The 20,303-nt window shown below is 39.7% G+C and overlaps 1 protein-coding gene across 5 annotated transcripts; it reads left to right on the top strand.

Moving 5' to 3' along the window:
- Positions 12,768–17,231, top strand: LOC109822549 (squamosa promoter-binding-like protein 12). 5 transcript variants are annotated; one of them, XM_020388798.1, is made up of 7 exons: positions 12,768–12,873; positions 13,138–13,180; positions 13,393–13,926; positions 14,081–14,217; positions 14,347–14,412; positions 15,442–15,702; positions 16,644–17,231. In XM_020388798.1, exons 3-7 carry the CDS (start codon positions 13,448–13,450, stop codon positions 16,925–16,927), a joined length of 1,227 nt encoding a protein of 408 aa, XP_020244387.1. In that variant the 5' UTR covers positions 12,768–12,873; positions 13,138–13,180; positions 13,393–13,447; the 3' UTR covers positions 16,928–17,231. The 5 variants fall into 5 exon arrangements, with proteins under 5 accessions (XP_020244387.1, XP_020244653.1, XP_020244589.1 ...); XM_020389000.1 differs by lacking the exon at positions 12,768–12,873 and adding an exon at positions 12,966–12,984; XM_020388929.1 differs by lacking the exon at positions 12,768–12,873 and adding an exon at positions 12,977–13,027.

Raw genomic sequence — 20,303 nt, 5'->3', positions numbered from 1 at the left:
TCCATTTGATCAGGTATTGATAAAAACACACACAATACGTCTTCATCTATTGAGCAAAGCGGGTTGAGCGTTAAAGGCCACACTCACAATAAATCGACTCATGAGAGTTTCTAGGGGTTAGCCCTACCCCCCACCCCCAACCGCGACCTTCGCGGTTCCTCTCACGTAGGTAAGTCCTCTATGGGTGCTACATCTGTGAAAACGGTGAAGGAATTATGAAAAACGTGAAGAATAACCCAAAACAGACTCCACCACACCCTGGTGTGGTGTCTGCCATGGGTGTGGTAGAATCTGTCCTGCACCACTTGAGAGATTGAGAGATTTGTTGGTGAGATTAGTTGGTTCGTTTGAGCGATTTGTAATCTCAATTTGTACTCTCCTTCTCTATTAGTGAAAACCCACCCCCTTCTTGCCCCGTGGACGTAGGCAATTTGCCGAACCACGTAAAACCTTGGTGTTTGTGTTTTGTTTGGTCTTTCTCTCGGCGTTCGTTGGTTTGGTTTCTCAAAGCATCAGTCACAACAAGTGGTATCAGAGCACGGGCAACGCTTGGGCTATTTGGAGGAGTAGATCGCTTTGGAAGTTCATCTAGGGCTTCGTTTGGTGATAAAGGTGGGATCTTTTTTTGTAAAAATCTCGTCTTTTTCAGTTTGGATCTATTTCTCGTTTGTTTCCGCATTGGTTTGGTGGTGCCTTGAGGATTATGGCCGAGAAAGAAGGAGTTGTGGGCAGTACTTCCGGCGTGAAGACCGTCCAAAGCTTGAATATCCACTCAATGAAGATTGATGTGGAAAAGTTCAATGGCACAAACAATTTTGGACTTTGGCGATGCGAAGTCATGGATGCGCTCAACGCGCAAAATTTGGAAGATACGTTGGAGTTGGACGGGAAACCGGACAACATTGATGAGAAGGTTTGGAAAAAGATGAATCGAACGGCGTGTGGTGTGATTAGGTCTTGTCTCACTCAAGATCTAAAGTATGATGTGATCAATGAGACTTCTGCAAAGAAGATTTGGGAGATCCTTGAGAGCAAGTATTTGACCAAGAGTGTGGAGAATCGCTTGCATTTGAAGAGGAGGCTTTACCGCTTCCAGTTGAAGAAAGGAACCTCCATTGGTGATCACATGAACCACTACACGAAGCTTCTTACGGATTTGACGAATATAGATGTGGTGATTGAAGATGAGGACAAGGCGTTATTGTTGTTGAGTTCCTTGCCTGACGAGGAATATGAAACCTTCGTTCTTACTCTTATTAATGGGAAGGCATCTCTTTCGTATAGTGAGGTCACCGCTGCACTTGTGAATTATCAGCTTCGAAAGAAGGATAAGGAGACTTCGATTGAGCCGGTAGCAGGGGCGTTGGTCGCAAGAGCAAAGGGTCCAAACCGTAGTGGGAGGTCACAGTCTAGAGGGGCACATCTCGGAGTTCGTAAGAATCAATGTGCCTTTTGCAAAGAAGATGGACATTGGAAAGCCGATTGCCCAAAGTTAGTTGATCGAGCCGGGAAGAATAAGGGAAAAGCTATTCAAGCTTCAGAGGCGAATGTTGTCAAGGCTAGTGGCAACGATTCAGATTCGAATTCTTCGGGCTACTCATTATCTGCACTGCCGTCAGTTTGTGTTGTCTACTCTACAGAGTGGATGTTAGATTCGGGGGCTACATACCATATTTGCCCTAGGAGGGATGTTTACGTTAAAAGTTGGTTTTGTTATGGAATTCATTATATCTTCGGTCGATTATAATAAATTCAAAAGAGATAGTCTTTTTATAAGACTTCTTTTACACAACAAAAGGAAAATTATAACTTTTTAGAAACAAACGCAGGATCGTTGTTTGGATATTGGTTCTCCAGCTTTCAGGAGTTGGAAAGAGGGGATTTCGTGCTCATGGGGAATGATCACAAATGCTCTATTGGTGGTATCGGTACCGTTCGGATCAGGATGAGTGACGGGGTGATTCGGGAGTTGGTTGGAGTGAGGTTCGTTCCTCAGTTGAAGAAGAACATCATTTCACTTGGAGCTTTGGAGGCAGCAGGCTATAGGGTGACCTTGGCGGATGCACGCTTGAAGGTTACATTTGGGTCCATGATTGTGATAAAGGGCGTCAGAAGGAGCAATTTATACTATTTGCTTGATTAGGTCTTGTCTCACTCAAGATCTAAAGTATGATGTGATCAATGAGACTTCTGCAAAGAAGATTTGGGAGATCCTTGAGAGCAAGTATTTGACCAAGAGTGTGGAGAATCGCTTGCATTTGAAGAGGAGGCTTTACCGCTTCCAGTTGAAGAAAGGAACCTCCATTGGTGATCACATGAACCACTACACGAAGCTTCTTGCGGATTTGGCGAATGTGGATGTTAAGATTGAAGATGAGGACAAGGCGTTGTTGCTATTGAGTTCCTTGCCTGACGAGGAATATGAGACCTTCGTTCTTACTCTTATTAATGGGAAGGCATCTCTTTCGTATAGTGAGGTCACCGCTGCACTTGTGAATTATCAGCTTCGAAAGAAGGATAAGGAGACTTCGTTTGAGCCGGTAGCGGGGGCGTTGGTCGCAAGAGCAAAGGGTCCAAACCGTAGTGGGAGGTCGCAGTCTAGAGGGGCACATCTTGGAGTTCGTAAGAATCAATGTGCCTTTTGCAAAGAAGATGGACATTGGAAAGCCGATTGCCCAAAGTTAGTTGATCGAGCCGGGAAGAATAAGGGAAAAGCTATTCAAGCTTCAGAGGCGAATGTTGTCAAGGCTAGTGGCAACGATTCAGATTCGGATTCTTCGGGCTACTCGTTATCTGCACTGCCGTCAGTTTGTGTTGCCTACTCTACAGAGTGGATATTGGATTCGGGTGCTACATACCACATTTGCCCTAGGAGGGATTGGTTCTCCAGCTTTCAGGAGTTGGAAAGAGGGGATTTCGTGCTCATGGGGAATGATCACAAATGCTCTATTGGTGGTATTGGTACTGTTCGGATCAGGATGAGTGACGGGGTGATTCGGGAGTTGGTTGGAGTGAGGTTCGTTCCTCAGTTGAAGAAGAACATCATTTCACTTGGAGCTTTGGAGGTAGCAGGCTATAGGGTGACCTTGGCGGATGCACGCTTGAAGGTTACATTTGGGTCCATGATTGTGATGAAGGGCGTCAGAAGAAGAAATTTGTATTATTTGCACGGAAGCACGGTGATTGATAGGGAAATGACGACTTCATCAGATTCGGCTAGACTGTGGCATTGTTTGGTGCTGGGGTATATGATTGGTAATGCCGTGCATTGGTTGTTGAGGAGTGCTATGACCTGCAGATTGAAGTCCTGTGAGCATATTGAGATGAGCAAGACCGTGGTGGAGTTTGGCATTCCTATCCATCGAGCGAGGGGTCTTTTAGGAGGTGTTCAGTCAGGCATTTGGGGGCCTCCCAAGGAGGCATCATTGGGAGGTAATCGTATCTTAGTTTACGCAGTTGAAGATTGTTCTAGGCATTATTGGGTCGCGACCAGTTCCCGTTGGTGTAAAGTCCTAGAAGTCAACAACAATTGGAAGAAGTATATTGGCAGAAATGTAACTCGTTGTTCTAGATTTGATAAGGGTCCTTTCTTGCGTTTGTGCCGAGCTCACGGCAATAGGAGACACATCATTGGTGTGGAGACTTTGGGGCGACGAGATGAGATGACAGTTTCGATGAGTCGTTCCTTTCTGGAGGAGGATCGGCGTTGGTTGTCGAGCATTGGTTCTGGAGCTTCGGTCCAAAGCTTGAATATCCACTCAATGAAGATTGATGTGGAAAAGTTCAATGGCACAAACAATTTTGGACTTTGGCGATGCGAAGTCATGGATGCGCTCAACGCGCAAAATTTGGAAGATACGTTGGAGTTGGACGGGAAACCGGACAACATTGATGAGAAGGTTTGGAAAAAGATGAATCGAACGGCGTGTGGTGTGATTAGGTCTTGTCTCACTCAAGATCTAAAGTATGATGTGATCAATGAGACTTCTGCAAAGAAGATTTGGGAGATCCTTGAGAGCAAGTATTTGACCAAGAGTGTGGAGAATCGCTTGCATTTGAAGAGGAGGCTTTACCGCTTCCAGTTGAAGAAAGGAACCTCCATTGGTGATCACATGAACCACTACACGAAGCTTCTTGCGGATTTGGCGAATGTGGATGTTAAGATTGAAGATGAGGACAAGGCGTTGTTGCTATTGAGTTCCTTGCCTGACGAGGAATATGAGACCTTCGTTCTTACTCTTATTAATGGGAAGGCATCTCTTTCGTATAGTGAGGTCACCGCTGCACTTGTGAATTATCAGCTTCGAAAGAAGGATAAGGAGACTTCGTTTGAGCCGGTAGCGGGGGCGTTGGTCGCAAGAGCAAAGGGTCCAAACCGTAGTGGGAGGTCGCAGTCTAGAGGGGCACATCTTGGAGTTCGTAAGAATCAATGTGCCTTTTGCAAAGAAGATGGACATTGGAAAGCCGATTGCCCAAAGTTAGTTGATCGAGCCGGGAAGAATAAGGGAAAAGCTATTCAAGCTTCAGAGGCGAATGTTGTCAAGGCTAGTGGCAACGATTCAGATTCGGATTCTTCGGGCTACTCGTTATCTGCACTGCCGTCAGTTTGTGTTGCCTACTCTACAGAGTGGATATTGGATTCGGGTGCTACATACCACATTTGCCCTAGGAGGGATTGGTTCTCCAGCTTTCAGGAGTTGGAAAGAGGGGATTTCGTGCTCATGGGGAATGATCACAAATGCTCTATTGGTGGTATCGGTACCGTTCGGATCAGGATGAGTGACGGGGTGATTCGGGAGTTGGTTGGAGTGAGGTTCGTTCCTCAGTTGAAGAAGAACATCATTTCACTTGGAGCTTTGGAGGCAGCAGGCTATAGGGTGACCTTGGCGGATGCACGCTTGAAGGTTACATTTGGGTCCATGATTGTGATGAAGGGCGTCAGAAGGAGCAATTTGTACTATTTGCTTGGGAGCACGGTGATTGATAGGGAGATGACGACTTCATCAGATTCGGCTAGACTATGGCATTGTTTGGTGCTGGGGTATATGATTGGTAATGCCGTACATTGGTTGTTGAGGAGTGCTATGACCTGCAGATTGAAGTCCTGTGAGCATATTGAGATGAGCAAGACCGTGGTGGAGTTTGGCATTCCTATCCATCGAGCGAGGGGTCTTTTAGGAGGTGTTCAGTCAGGCATTTGGGGGCCTTCCAAGGAGGCATCATTGGGAGGTAATCGTTTTGTAGTTTCCGCAGTTGGTGATTGTTCTAGGCATTATTGGGTCGCGACCAGTTCCCGTTGGTGTAAAGTCCTAGAAGTCAACAACAATTGGAAGAAGTGTATTGGCAGAAAGGTAACTCGTTGTTCTAGATTTGATAAGGGTCCTTTCTTGCGTTTGTGCCGAGCTCACGGCAATAGGAGACACATCATTGGTGTGGAGACTTTGGGGCGACGAGATGAGATGACAGTTTCGATGAGTCGTTCCTTTCTGGAGGAGGATCGGCGTTGGTTGTCGAGCATTGGTTCTGGAGCTTCGACATATTTGGGTCATCTTAGTCACAGGTCGCCGACTGCTGCATTAGGAGTTATTGGATCTGGTGGAGCTGCTTCAGATTTTGGGTTCGCGTCGGATATTTGGATACCCAGTATTTGGTCACATCGAGGATGTGAGATTTGATCCGATCGCGCGTTTGGGGTTCGGAGGCTCAGTTGATTATCGTTTGGGAGCTTCTGATTTTGTTCTGAGCAGGTATGTCACTTTTGACTCTCGGCAGGTGGAGAGTGTTGATCAGGTTGTTTGGATATCGCAGCAGGTGGAGAGTGATGCTACTCCACGTTGGGTGGAGATTACTCCACATACTCCAGATCATACTGCGTCATTTGGGATTCCAGCTGAGGTGACACAGGTTGGGGATCATTTGATTTCGGATGCAGATGATGGATTGGTTTTGGATTCGGTTGCAGCTGGTGGACATGATTTGGATACGGCCATTGGTTTACCTCAGATGGAGGTATTTGATTTGTATCAGTTTGGGGCCGCTATCAGTTGCAGATCTGTCGGCTATACTGGAGAAGAGTTGCAGACTTTTCTATTTGATTGAGGGCCTTTGGAGGCCGTTGGGTGAACTACGTGAAGGCTTGATTCCTTGGGCAAAGGATACGTAGGCAGTCATTTTGATGCAGCCGATTTGGTGAGCGACATCGACATTTGGAGTGAGTGTTTGCACTCCCATTTGGGTCTCAACATGTGAGGCATATGTTTGGTTGGTGTCGGCTCAGTTTGGGAAAACTTCGCCGAGGTGGAGAATTATGGAGAAGAACTTGGAAAAAGCAGATTTTTGGTCATAAGTCGACTCATGCACAGGCATAAGTCGACTTATGGTAAGTCAACTTATGTTTGTGTCGTAAGTCGACTTACGATCTGATGTGGATTATTGATTTTGGGCTCTGGCAAGTCGACTTATCAGACCTGTTAAGTCGACTTATGAACTCTTCTCCAGTTGTCGTTTTTCGCTCTGCCAAGATATTTGGAGCACAGAAAAGAGGTATTTTCTGAGCTATTTGTTTAGGGTTTTGTTTGGAGAGATTAACAGCTTGTTGGTGAGATTAGTTTGTCCATTCGAGTGATTTGTAATCTCAGTTTGTACTCTTTTTCTATTAGTGAAAACCCCATCCCCCTTGCCCCGTGGACGTAGGCAACTTGCCGAACCACGTTAAAATTGGTGTTTTGTTTGTGCATTGATATTTGGTTCATTTGGCTCTCTTGGATTGGCATTTGGTTTGGTTCCTCGACACAGCTTCAGGCACAACAACATCTGGATATCATATCCTCCGCAATGCACTGTAGGCATAAAAAATTGCCTATAGGTTCTCGCATATAGCTCGAGATAAAAAAAAGACGATAAATGTTACTATCCGAGTCAAGGAGGATTATCTGAGTCAAAGGAGATCATCTGATATTGTAGAGAATCTAAAAAGCACACGAAATAAGTCGGCGAAGCGTACGAGTCTGTGAAACATGCTAAACGATAAAGGAACAACTCAACCAGGAGTTGTGCTTTATCCACAAAAGGGTGAAGTATCATGTGTGTCTCATCTACTCTATGAGTGTTTTGTCTATGGAAAGTTGTAGATCTTTTCATCATCTTTCCAACGCATCTTGGATCATCTCATTCCGAGATCGGACGAGGGAGTTAGAGCCAAAATACCTGAGACAACAGCATCTTGGATCATCTCATTCCGAGATCGGACGAGGGAGTTAGAGCCAAAATACCTGAGACAACACAAACTGTCTCGGAAGTGCGAGACAGACTTCACTGTCTCGGAATGCGAGACAGTCATGACTGTATCGCACCAAATCTGAAGAAGATCAAAATACAAAAGTTGTATATATCTTCATCAGCTTTCCAACACATCTTGGATCATCTCATTCCGAGATCGGACGAGAGAGTTAGAGCCAAAATACCCGAGACAACACAAACTATCTCGGAAGTGCGAGACAGACTTAACTGTCTCGGAATGCGAGACAGTCATGACTGTATCGAACTAAATCTGAAGAAGTTAAAAAGACAAAAGTTGTAGATCTCTTCGTCAGCTTTCCAACGCATCTTGGATCATATCATTCCGAGATCGTACGAGGGAGTTAGAGCTAAAATACCCGAGACAACACAAACTGTCTCGGAAGTGCGAGACAGACTTCACTGTCTCGGCCATAGAGTTGGTTACAACACATTTTTTGATGGTTTTTTGGCTTCATAACTACTTAAGATCAACCATAAACGTGGAGAGATGGTTACAAACTAAAAGGAGACCCACAAACATCATAAAAGGATGGTATTTAGGTAGTGGGACGATGGTTACAAAATGGGGCTGATTAGAGAGCATCCAAGGGGGCTGATCATAGAGCATCCAAAGGATCGAGCATATTTTTGAGCAAACTAGAGCAGAGAGAGAGCAGACTTGAGTTTGGCGTGATTCCTTGAGATTTGAGCTTTGACTTAATCTTAAGAAGAACGATCGTCTTACTTTGATAAGATCCTCGTTTCAAATTCTCACTTCGATAAACGAAGGAAGAATCATAAAGCCCCATTCACGATCTGTGATTCGGCGGTCCACGAGTCAAAGCGCTCACGGCAAAGGCAAAGTCCCACAAAAACAAAAATCGATAGACGATTTTTGTGTTAGTTTCTCAAAAGTTGTAATTTTCTCATTTTTCATTGTAATTCGTTATAAACGACTGAAGTTCAATAGATTATCAATGGAAGCAACTTTTGCTGAAAACATACACGCGTTGGACTTATTAAGAGTAGAACTCAGCCTAACCAGCTGTATCATAAGAGCATCGTCATCATAAAGAAGGGGAAGTAGCACATGCTACTATAATAATATATAAATATATCTAGGTCGATGCTCCACACGAGTGTCACTAGTCCAGCTTGTTTCTACCATATTAAACCACCATTAGAACTACGTATCCAAATAAGGGTTGGTTTGCCATTGTCAGTGACCTCATTTATGGACTTAACCCCATCTTCCTCGATGAATCTAGAATCACACTCCTGGATAGACCCTTTGTTGATGGGTCAATAAGATTCTTTTTAGACTTTACAAAGTCTAGAATCACAACTTTGCCTAACAGGCGTTATCTATATTTATCAAGTTATTTTATAACTAGCCCTTCATATTATTTGACATTTCCCTTCTTGTTTAAGTTATTTTTCAAATCAATTTTTCCAGGCAAAAGTACAAGTAGCAAGATGAGGGATTGATTTGAAACAACTTATAAGGATAAGGGAACCTAATAGTAATTTAATTATTTGATGGACTAATTTTAATATAATTTTTATTCATCATATAGATAGAAGTTATAAGACATACCTCTTGATTTGATTTTTCAGGATATTGATTCATCACATCTTCTGTAACTAGGCATACTAGTTGACAGAGCGTATTTATATCAACTCTAATCATTTTCTGAAATCTCAAGAGAAAACATTATACATGTAGTCAAATAAAAAGCTATAAAAATTAATCTTTCTAGTCACTATTAAAATGATAGGACATCAAAACATGTTAGCATAAAAGATCATGGTCTATGATCATCTATGTCTGAAGATGTAACTGCATAGGGTTAGAATTTTCCCTTAATATCTGAACATTTCAAACTAATGTGGAACTAAAATACTACAGTTATATCTTTACATGCATGCATATGCACGTATATAAATGAAATTACTAATAGTTACACGCAAAGCATTCAAGAGAACCTTATAATATGATTCCATATCTTAAAGTACATTTCACATTTCATATGCATAAATTTTAAATTCTCGTATTATAAGAGGTTACAAATTTGTTGTCTACAAAAGAGACCTTCTAAATTTAAATTGGTTGCATACAAAAGAGACTTTTCAAATTTAAATTTATGCATATGAATTATTCTCATAATTCCGTTTCTCTTATTCATGCTTGAATATAAAATGTTTCATATGCAATTATAACAATTATCGAATAAATACAATCACATAAGCATATGACGTATAAGCCCTATTTATATGAAAAATCCATATCGAATAATTTATAATAAATTAATAATATTACATATAATTGTAAAACAAAAGCTATAAATGAAAAGGTTTTTGTCAATACCACTAGACTAGAAACTTAACCAGATCAGCTTATTATCAAAAAATTCTAAAGTGAAAAGATCAAAGTTTTACCCGGGTAGTTTAGTCAGGTAAGGATAGTACTAGAGGGAGATCAAAGATCAATTAAGTACTTCGTTCCTTGCGGAGCACGTTACGCAACTCCTAAATCTTGCCTTAGACGCCAACTAATCTAAGAAAACTTGAACCGGTTCACTTAATGATTTTTAGTTCCTTAACAGTATATGTGAATAGTGACTGTTAACAATAAATACGTAAACAGTAACTGCAAAATAGTATCAGTAATTGTGAACAACAAATGCGTGAACAGTACTGGTGAATAGTTGTTTGCATTTTGAACAGTACTTACACTTTGACTATTTATAAATAGCACGATAAGTTGCTATAGTAACTGTCATGAATACTTAATTGCTACAGTGACCTTAATTAATTATAATTAATTACAGCAATTAAAATAAAGTAAGAAAACGGTTACAGAAACCGTATTTTCCTAGAATGAACAATAATTGCATTTTTATGAACAAGAAAAATAATTCTCTGATGAACAGTGCTCTATGTAAACAGTAAACAGATTTTTTAAAAATAAAATGAACAATAACCAAACTTTTTTTAAAGATAAATAGTAATAAAATTTTTAATAATAATTTCGGATTTAAAACAATAGCTATAAACTACTCAATCTTCTAGATTGTTAGAAATTTATCAAATCAAAGGTTATAGCACGCAGAATAAATTCGAAATAAAATAATAAGAAAGTCTGGCCTGATCGGGAACAGTCGTGTAAGCACCGTCCTAAAAGATTGAGGACCCGACTATCGCCTTGACGCAGATGATCCTCTCTCCCCTAGCGGTAAAAATCCTCGGAAGCAACCGACCTCTGTACTCGGGCGAGAGAACAGAGTTTCAGCTCAGACAAAGAATGGTTGCCCAAAAATAACACCAACATATGAACAAAAATAATATGCAGAGGAGAGAAGATGAAGAAGAAAGAATTGTTTCTGTATAATTCCGAATGCGAATAAGGGGTGTATATATAGGGTTGAGAAAGCCATTATATATAATCCCTACAATTAATACGGTAACGTTCGTCATAAATTTTCGTAACGCTCCCCATAATGTATAGCCGTTACGCATGTTTTAATTGTATTCATAACACTATTCCACGTGAGACTATTCATGAATTCAAAATTACCTTTTCTCCGACAAAATATCCAACAAGTAGAGCATGACGCATGTCTCTGGCTATAGATTGAAACCAGCTCGATCAGCGTATATGGTATCGACACGATTAGTAAATACCAGCGTCGTGAAAAATATTATATCACGGGAATCACCAATTCTAAAGTTCAACACATTCTACTTCCTCAGTGTATGAGTTTTTTTCCCTCCTGATCACAGATTCACATGGTGATAATAACTGGAATGATTACCTCGAGGACTAAAAGGTCATCGTGCAACATAAACAGCTACTTGCAGCAATGATGAAGCTTGTACTTTATAGGAATCAATCCGTAAATAAAAAACTCCAGACGACTACCAAGCTGTAAAAGAGGAAGGGGGAAAAAAAGCTCGAAACAGTATAAAATTAAGTCCCAAAGTGACGATGGTGGGATCTCGTCCTGTTTCAAATACTAGGCATGATATCAGAACACTCCATGTTGGGTGTCTGATCTGCAGAGTAGATAGGGACACAAAAATTATCATTGTACGCTCGTTGGTCCCCAACTGCATGGTCCAGAACACCCCGCGGTCGTGAGAAGGCATGTGGCCGTGCGGAGACGTTCGGATGTCGATGTCACGTGTACACTCCTATCTCAATCCCTCTCGGTTTCCGAATATAAAACTTACTCAAACCGAGTCGGAAAAGCCTTGGTTTTTTATGATGTTCGCTGGATTTTTTGAGTCAGAAGTCCATGTGGAGAGCAGGCAAATGATCAATCTTTGAGGTGCAGTGCGAAAAAGAAGAATATGATTTTTTTTTTATTTTTTTTTTTTTGGGGTACAAAGGGGCGAACATTATACTGTCGCTTCCGTTTGTTGTACACGTACCCATCATCTCAACTCTTTCTCTTTTCCCTTCACGTGTACATCGTTTCGCTCTCCTTCAACGTTGCTCTCAGTTGATGGGCACGTGACGAAACAGTGAAATCACCTAACACTGATTGGTTTACTGTTCGTTGGGGGGTCTCTTCAGCTAACATTTTATTTATTTATTTATTTATTTATTTTAGGGATTTTCCAGCAGCAGCCCCCGGGGGTCTCTTCAGCTAAACATCATTTAGAGAGGCGCTACAGGCACACTCTAATAAGGCACACCACCAACCACACTCCTCCTCTCTCTACAGTGCAGGGGGCCCCACATGTGATTAACTCCCACCCTCTCTACAGTGCAGCGGGCCTCACATGTGATTTTTTTATCACATGTGGGCCCCCCTGCACTGTAGAGAGAGAGGGGGAGTGTGGTTAGTGGTGTGCCTTAGAGTGTGCCTCTATCATTTCTTCATCATTTAATTCAGCTATCGAGGAACAATCTTATTTAGTAACTGGGGTTTGCACGCATCCTCTGAACTTCAAAGAAAACCGAGAAATCCATTTAAAAGGGAAAAATGATTACTAAACTTGCCCTCGTGATCTATTTTTTTGTTCCTATTTAGTTGGGGTTCTTCAACTAGAGACGAGCTATAAATTAAGCGTTCTTGTTTAACCACCTTGACAATGAATGGAAAAAAAAAGTGCATTTATGGTATTCTAAGCAATCATGTCGCCGTTTGATGATCCCTAGCTTCTAGGTTTTGGCTAAATGTAATAATGGGTGTCTAAGGGCACCTGTCAGGAAAACCCTATATTTTAACATGTTCCCGCAGATTGAATTGCTCTTCAATGGGACCAAATCTGGGCCGGGGCAACGATACAACCTTTACTTTAATTACGATCTGAGCTTGGATTGCTCTGACATCAGGCTAAAGATTCCGGCTCTGGAGTTTTTTTTTTTTTTAATGAGAGCTACTCAAACACGTTGGGACACCTTTTTGACGGACCGAAACCTGGACTCACGCAACGATAGTGCTGCGATAAGCGGCTAAAGAAAATTTAAATATGGGTTGTTCTATTTTTGGTTGTTACAAACGTGGCCACACATTGAAAGTACTGTTAGGGAGAGCACCATGGGCAGAATATGAGGGGGGGTCTTTTTGGGCTTTGCTCATAATGGTGAGGCTTTTAAGTTCAGTGTGTGTAGCAGAAAGACAGTGGCGGGTTTTAATAGGTGGTGGAATGGGGGGTAGAGAGGGGGAGGGAAACTGCCCATATCTATTGAGTTAGGTTTGTGGATTGGGTTTGAGAGGAAAGGATGGCCATCTAATTTGTTAGGGTTTTGATTGGGACTCATGATTATTTGATGATTTTTTTTTTTGTTGTTGTTTAAGATTCCACCCCTTGATTTTGCTAATTTCTTGTGTTTGGTGGATTAAGCAGATTTGGGGACCAGGGGAAAAGGGAACCTGGGCTGTTCTTGAAGGTAAAAGTTGTACTTTTTTTTTTATGTTTACCCACATGGGGATTTTTTTTTTTTAAATTATTATAGCATTTTGTTGCAGTTTTTTTTTCCTTCCTTCCTTCCTCCCCCCCTTTCCTGTTGGGGTACTTTTGACTAATCTAGGGTTGTGATTGAAACTAGCGTTTGTGCTTGAAATCTCCCAATAACACCTTGCATCTCTTGAATGCTTTTAGAATTTATGGGAGGAGGAGGACACTACATGATTTCTGTCTAGGGTTTCTTTTTGTGATGGATTGGAACATAAAGTCATGGGATTGGGAAAATCAGGAATTGCTCGATGGCAAGGGGACTGAGAGCTCCACCTCTTCCTCGAAACCAGGGGTGAAGATTTCAGGGTTTGGTTTTGATGCGGTTGGAGATTTCTCAAAGAGCGTTAACCAGAACACTGAGTCTAAGTCTGGCCTCGGGGAGCCGCCGATTGGCCTGAAGCTCGGAAAGCGAACCTACTTTGAAGATGTTTGTGCTGGGGGCAACACCAAGAGCTCAACTTCGCCGATCTCTCTGGCCCCGTCCGCCGCGTTAGTTAGGAAGAACAGGGTTACCCACCAGAGCGCCCTGAGTTCTAGGTGTCAGGTTGAGGATTGTGAGGTTGACTTAAGCGGAGCCAAGGATTATCATCGCAAGCATAGAGTCTGCGAAAATCATTCCAAATGCCACAAGGTGGTTGTTGCTGGTCAAGTGCGACGCTTTTGTCAGCAGTGTAGCAGGTGATGCTCTTCTCTTTTGTAATGAGGATCTATCGTTTTGAACAATGTTTGCTTGTAATATCCCATTTCAAGATGACCGTTGATCTTAATTCTAGCTAAGACTATGTCACTTGAGATTGTTAAATGGTGGCAATATCTGTTTCTCGTGTTTAAGGTTCCATGATTTGTCAGAGTTCGATCAGAAAAAGCGGAGCTGTCGGAAGCGTTTATCTGATCACAACGCACGCAGACGCAAACCAGCGTCGCAAGTAATCTCATTCAGCTCTCCAAGACTCGCTTCACCATTTTATGGTATTGTATTTCAAAAACTGGTCTTGTTATTTCAGCTCAATTTCGACCGCTGCAGTATTTTTTTAATCAAAGCATGACACGCGCCATGGCGCCAGTTGCCGTCGCCTGATGGTTTTCCTTTGTTGTTAGATTTACCCGCACCCTGTTTAAAAGTGTCGAAGGACCCCGTCGCTCCACCAGAACTCCGAAGTTATGGTGAGGGTTGAGGTTTTTAACGTTACACTGTTAACAAAAAGAAGCAATGTTCGGTTTGAAATTAGTTATAGTAAATAGCGTATCTTCCATATGAGTCACCAAGTTTAAGAGATTGCATCAAGAGATACTGTTTTCTGATTATGTGCTTCTCATAGAACGTATAAAGTCAGTTTTCCAAGGAGATGCTATTCCTTAGGAAAAACTATAGGTAGTAACACACCAGCAGATACTGGAGGTCAAAAATGTAACTTGGATATGATGTGACTGATCATCAGGATTTGCTGCTGTTCACTTAAAAGTCTGGGGAATAGATTGATCATTGAATGCTGAGGGTGGTCATTTAGATGGCAAAACTGTTATGATGACAAATATTGGTGAGGGTCTAAGAAAATAGGGAAATAGGATAATGTTATAGCTGTTCCGAGTTATCTGGTGTTGATGCTACCTAGATTGCCTGCGAAATTTTTTTATCAACATTAATATCATAGAAGGGATATTATTTCTGCTTCATCACCTGTGACTTGCACAATTGCAGTGGCTGGGGATTCTGGACCTTCAATTGTGATTCAAATCACTTAAACCTTGTGTAACAAAAACCAGATCACTAAAGTATGTTCGACATGATTCTTTCTTTTCATATGCGTAGGCGTTCATAGTATGTTTGCATGATTTAACCTGCTATAAAATTGTAGTCCTGTTCTTTGCATTAGCATGCATAGTGGATTTGAAACCTTAAAAGGGAAGTCGAGTTAATGTAGCATTTCTAGAAAATCGTATAGAGAGGAAGGAGCACATACCATGTATCCCACTACCAAGTCTAAATCAAAGCGATTAGAATACGATATCAGAGCAGTCGTAGTAGTGTATCAGTGCAATGACCAACTTTAAAATCCGTGTTAGACATGTGTCGCATTCTTGTCCGCGTTATATGATTTTCTAAAGAGGGGCCCCCTTTTCAGATTTTAGTATAGGATTTATTTTGTTATTTTTTATATTTTTTTGCCTTTTTAATCATGGTTATATACACAGATGGCCAGCAGCAAATGGGTTTTCTTTTAAATAGATACCCGTTTTCCATTATGAAGCCCGTGGCGAGCTCCACATGGGAAGAACCCAATGGGTTCAGCCTCACCCATTTAAAAGGGGCTTGGAATAATAAGCCAACAAAAGCAGGAGACATAAATGGACAGCTGAATTTTTCCGATTCTGGCTCATCAAGTATCGTTCCTTCTCTTCACCATGACTTTGACAGGCTCTTGCCATTCAAAGGAACCTCAGTCCTCAGTCAAGGTAACGCTTTTTGTTCCTTTACTTTCGCTTGTCGTTGAAGGATAAATGCATCTAAAATTATTGAAATCCTGATAAAGTAAGTACTGGCCTACAGTTATTGAACATTGCATTCTTGTCGCTCTTAAGAATGTAAATGTTATTATACACTTCCAAGTAACATTTGAAGTTATTGTTTGGGTTAGTTTCAGAAAACAACCCAAACTTTGGGGAACTTTAAGGGGAAGAAAATATTTTATGAGTTAGATTTTAGTCCTAAATACTTCTATTCTTGAAAAAAACGCAAAAGTATATTTAGTACTAGAACAAAGCGATAGTTTTTTTACGTCAAAAGGGGCTAGATGACAATTCTTAACATCGCACGTAGTATGTTGAAAGGTAAAAACATGGCACGGGACTTTCGGGCCGAAGCTGTTGCTTGTGCGATGTACTTGTGGAATCCGTGCCCAGAACAAAGTGTTTGTTTAGAATAAAACACAACAAGAAGTCAGACAGGAAGTGGTGTTCCCAGTGGCGGACGGGTGAATAAAGCATTGGGTCGAACTCTTCTTTCCTGTGAAGGTAATAGCTATGAATAGTCATCGACTCCTCATAAAGGGTAGAAGAACGGGACCATGTTCAGGGACTAGAAGAACAGATAAAAACACACTAGTCAAAGTTCTCTGAATCAAGATGTTGCACTGTGATTAGATCGTCTACTCTGATGTTAAATGATATTTTTCATTCCAAAAAGAAGGGGGGAAAAAAGAAAAAAAAGACATTTTTACGATCAGAGGACAAAGAGTGTCTGCATCTCTGAGCATCATACAAATAAAATAAAAGTACCACGTCACATTTTAGTTTCACACTTTCACCTCACTTCCGGGTTGCTAAACACCCTCTTATGCTTTCAGATCCAGTATGGGATGTTCTTCTTACTGAACCATTTTCTTCGGGTTTTTCAGGCGCAGAAGCATGTACTCATGCTTCAAACTTGGATGGGATGTCGGACATCCGGCGTGCTCACTCTCTTCTGTCATCTGATTCTTGGGGTTCAGCGAACCCCGATCAGTTAAATACTCCACATTTTGGAAACATGAGCCACAACGGTGCACTAGATGCTAACTCTTCGTCATACTGGCATACCCTGGCTCAACAGGAACAGGTTCTGGCATTTGAATCTTCATTCTTCGACGCTGGCCAGATGCTTTCTAAGCCAGATGGGCATTTTCTGGAGTTCAAGAGTTGAGGTTAGTCCTGTACTTTAAACCTGAAGTGATTGAATCTACAATCTCATGTTTTGTGTGTGTGGGATATTTGCGTGCAAGCTCAATGTCGATCTTAATAAATTTGTTGTACCGAAGAGACTTCAAGCATTTTCGACGTCTCTTTTTATTGCATTACACTGCCCGAAGCGACATACTTTTCTGTAATAATGTTTCTTGACTTAGTATCTGCTTGTATCAGTGTGTGTTATATGTATTTCGCTGTTACTTGGACAATGCTCTATGAAGGCATAAGAATTTTGTGGGAATTCAATGCATGCTTAGCCATCGAGTATGACACACGTCACGTGTTGAGGGCCGTCCATAGAAAATCATATAGAAGGAAGAACAACACGACGTATGTTCCAGCACAGATTTTAAAGTTGTTTATTGCGTTGGTACATTATTCTGATGCCATTGATCTTGCGTGGCGTGCCCTAAATTTAAAATTAGTGATGGGACATATGTCACGTTCCCGTTGATCTCTCTATAAATTTTTGGGTTTTGCTATTTGTCACGCGAGATGGGCGCGCAGCCCATCTCGCGTGACAAAAATCATTTTCGTAAATTTTTATAGAGACCAAGGGGAAAACATCCTCTACGTGCTCAGCTGAAAATAATACAGGAAGGATAACAAGAGGTATGCAATCACAAACTTTAAAAATCTATGTTGAGATTTGTGCCTCATCCTTCTACCTCAACTGGTTTACGTTGAGACACTTGCGGGTGATGTTTGATAGTTTTATGATGAGTACTAATCTGCCCTCTGTTGTTTTCACTTATATTGGATTGGTGATATACATTGATTATTTTAAAGAATCCTTTACTATTTGCAGTTAGGAGAACAAGCGAAACTTGTTGTTGAGAGAAATCAGGCACAATCTGGAGTCGCCTAAACAAAGGCTAGGAATCAATTTTAACCAAAAAGTTTTAAGCCATTTAGCAATGACTTTTAATCCTATTTCCTCCATTTGTGAGTATAGTTCAGTCCTCTGCAAGATTCACTCAGTTGGTTCTATAGGATCTTCCACCACTTGTGGGCTAACTAGATCGTATCACAGCTACGGGCATCCGTAGGCTGACTTGGTCCAAGTCTGATAGTCATGACCTTAGTCATTCTTTCGATGGCTTCAGACTGCACATTGAACTTCACTTTTACTTAGATCACCACCTTATCTCTGATACCGTTTGTTGGGAGAGTAATCGATACTTGAATTCATATAAAATCTAAATGTTTTTTTCTCGTTTGATTCGGATCTTAAATATAATTAAATATAAGCGTGTAAGAGTTACCAATTTAAAAAATAATTTCTACGATGATATTTTAAATTCCGAAATGAAATTTAGACCTTTACTTGTTCATAGCAATTTACAATAGTCTAACCTCGTAGTTTATTTTTAGATCTGCCGTTGGTCTAATCGGCTTACGAGTCCAGTCCTTTTGATTTATAACCGTAATTTTATCGGAGTTTATAAGCTTCCTATTGTTTTTTATTAAAAAAGAATACCTTCAAAGTTTTTTCACCTCTCCTCTTTTCTTTTCTTTTCTTTTCTTTTCTTTTCTTTTTTTCTCTTTTTCCTTTTCCCTTTTTCAACTTGGGGCTTCAAACAAAACCTCATACGACCCTTTTTAAACTTGAGCCTAAGGATGTGCCTCTATCATTTTCTATATGGTTAATATTAGTAGGATATGCTAACTTGGGTGACGTCGCAAATGATCTTCAAAAAGACACTGATGCTAAAATCAATCCTTTTTTTAATATATTATCTATTTAGTATTTAAAAAAAGACGCTAGATTTCATGAAACTGGTATCTTGCTGGTAGCTTGTATCTATTTGATTATACAAGAAAATTCCAAATTCTCTTTGTATAAGCCAACAAGCGGGTTTGTTGAATGCTAGGATAAAAAGTAGAGAAAGCATACAGAGATTATATTAGAGCTTTTGAAGGGGAAATCAGTCAAACCCCTAACAAAAGAAGAGTATGTTTGCATTTGTATCACTAAATAATCTTAGCTTCAAATAGAGCACCTTCTCATCGGAAATTTATTAAGCCTTTTCTTTGGCTGCTCTTGAGATATTATTATTACCGCAAAGAATCGAGAGAGAAATCAATCATCGCTACTAATTATACTAATAATCTATACTACACATAAAAGAGGATTGTCTTGTCAAAACTTTGGATTTCTATTTTTACTCTTTAAAATTTTTTTAATAATTCTCAAATATATCATTAGTTATAATTAATCATTCACTAATTATATATAACTTCTTATTAATTATGCATTTCCTCGCTTTTCCTAAATCCTTTAGTAACACTATTATTATTTTTACTTAATTATGTTATATTGTTATTTTATAGAAATTTAAAATTTATCCCTAATTAATCTTCACATAATATTTAAAAATACTAAAATTTTAAAAATAATAAAAATTCATTTGGTTTATGCTTTGTACTTTTGGGTTTCACCTCTTATGGGGACTAACGGTTATCTTTCATCTTATTAGCATTTTAAAATTATAATAATAATATAAAATATAATTTATATTCATTATAATTGTTATAATATTAATAGTATAATAATTTTAACATTATTTTTAATTAATTAATTACAATATAATTTAGTAACTATACAATTTAGTAAATTATTTACTAATAGTGTAATAAACTAATTGTGAAATTAAAATGTAGTTACTAATGATATTATACTTATGATATGTATAGTTTTATTTAAAAATAAATAAATTATTTACTATATTATAATTATTTTAATAAATTATGAATAAATTATAACAATTATCCAAACTATAATAATTAATCATACAGTTCTTTATACATAATTTTATCGTATAATTTATTCATTTAAATAAAATTGTAACTGTTTAGATTTTATATTGCTATATAAATCATTTCAATATTTCGAAGTCAACAAAAAAAAATTTGAAAAACATAAAACAACAAAGATATACTCTCGTGCAAAGCGCGTGCGCTATACTCATAAAGTAAAAAAACCGATTGCATATTTTTACCACTTAACAAATCCTAGGACCTCTAATGTTGCTATAAAACCATGTAAATCTTTTCCCTGCCATCTCATCTTAATCAACTACCCTTCATACCTTGAAAATTTTCAATTTACCACGATATCATCTTAATCAACTACCTTTCATATTTCGAAAATTCCCAATTCCCTATTAATCATTGATTTCGTGCTCTTTTGCTAAAAGAAATATTTTCATCCTCCCTTTTAACGGAATCTAGTATGCATACAAAAACATTAAGTTAAATCCGATGGATCACACGAATAAACAACTAGTTTTATGTCAAATAACACCCAAAAATTTATTCTTTTTTTAGTA

The sequence above is a fragment of the Asparagus officinalis genome, chromosome 1 (genome assembly GCF_001876935.1).
Source record: "Asparagus officinalis chromosome 1, Aspof.V1, whole genome shotgun sequence".
Lineage (NCBI taxonomy): Eukaryota > Viridiplantae > Streptophyta > Magnoliopsida > Asparagales > Asparagaceae > Asparagus > Asparagus officinalis.
The sequence above is the reverse complement of the archived record's forward strand: the minus strand, read 5'-3'. Positions and strand labels throughout refer to the sequence as shown.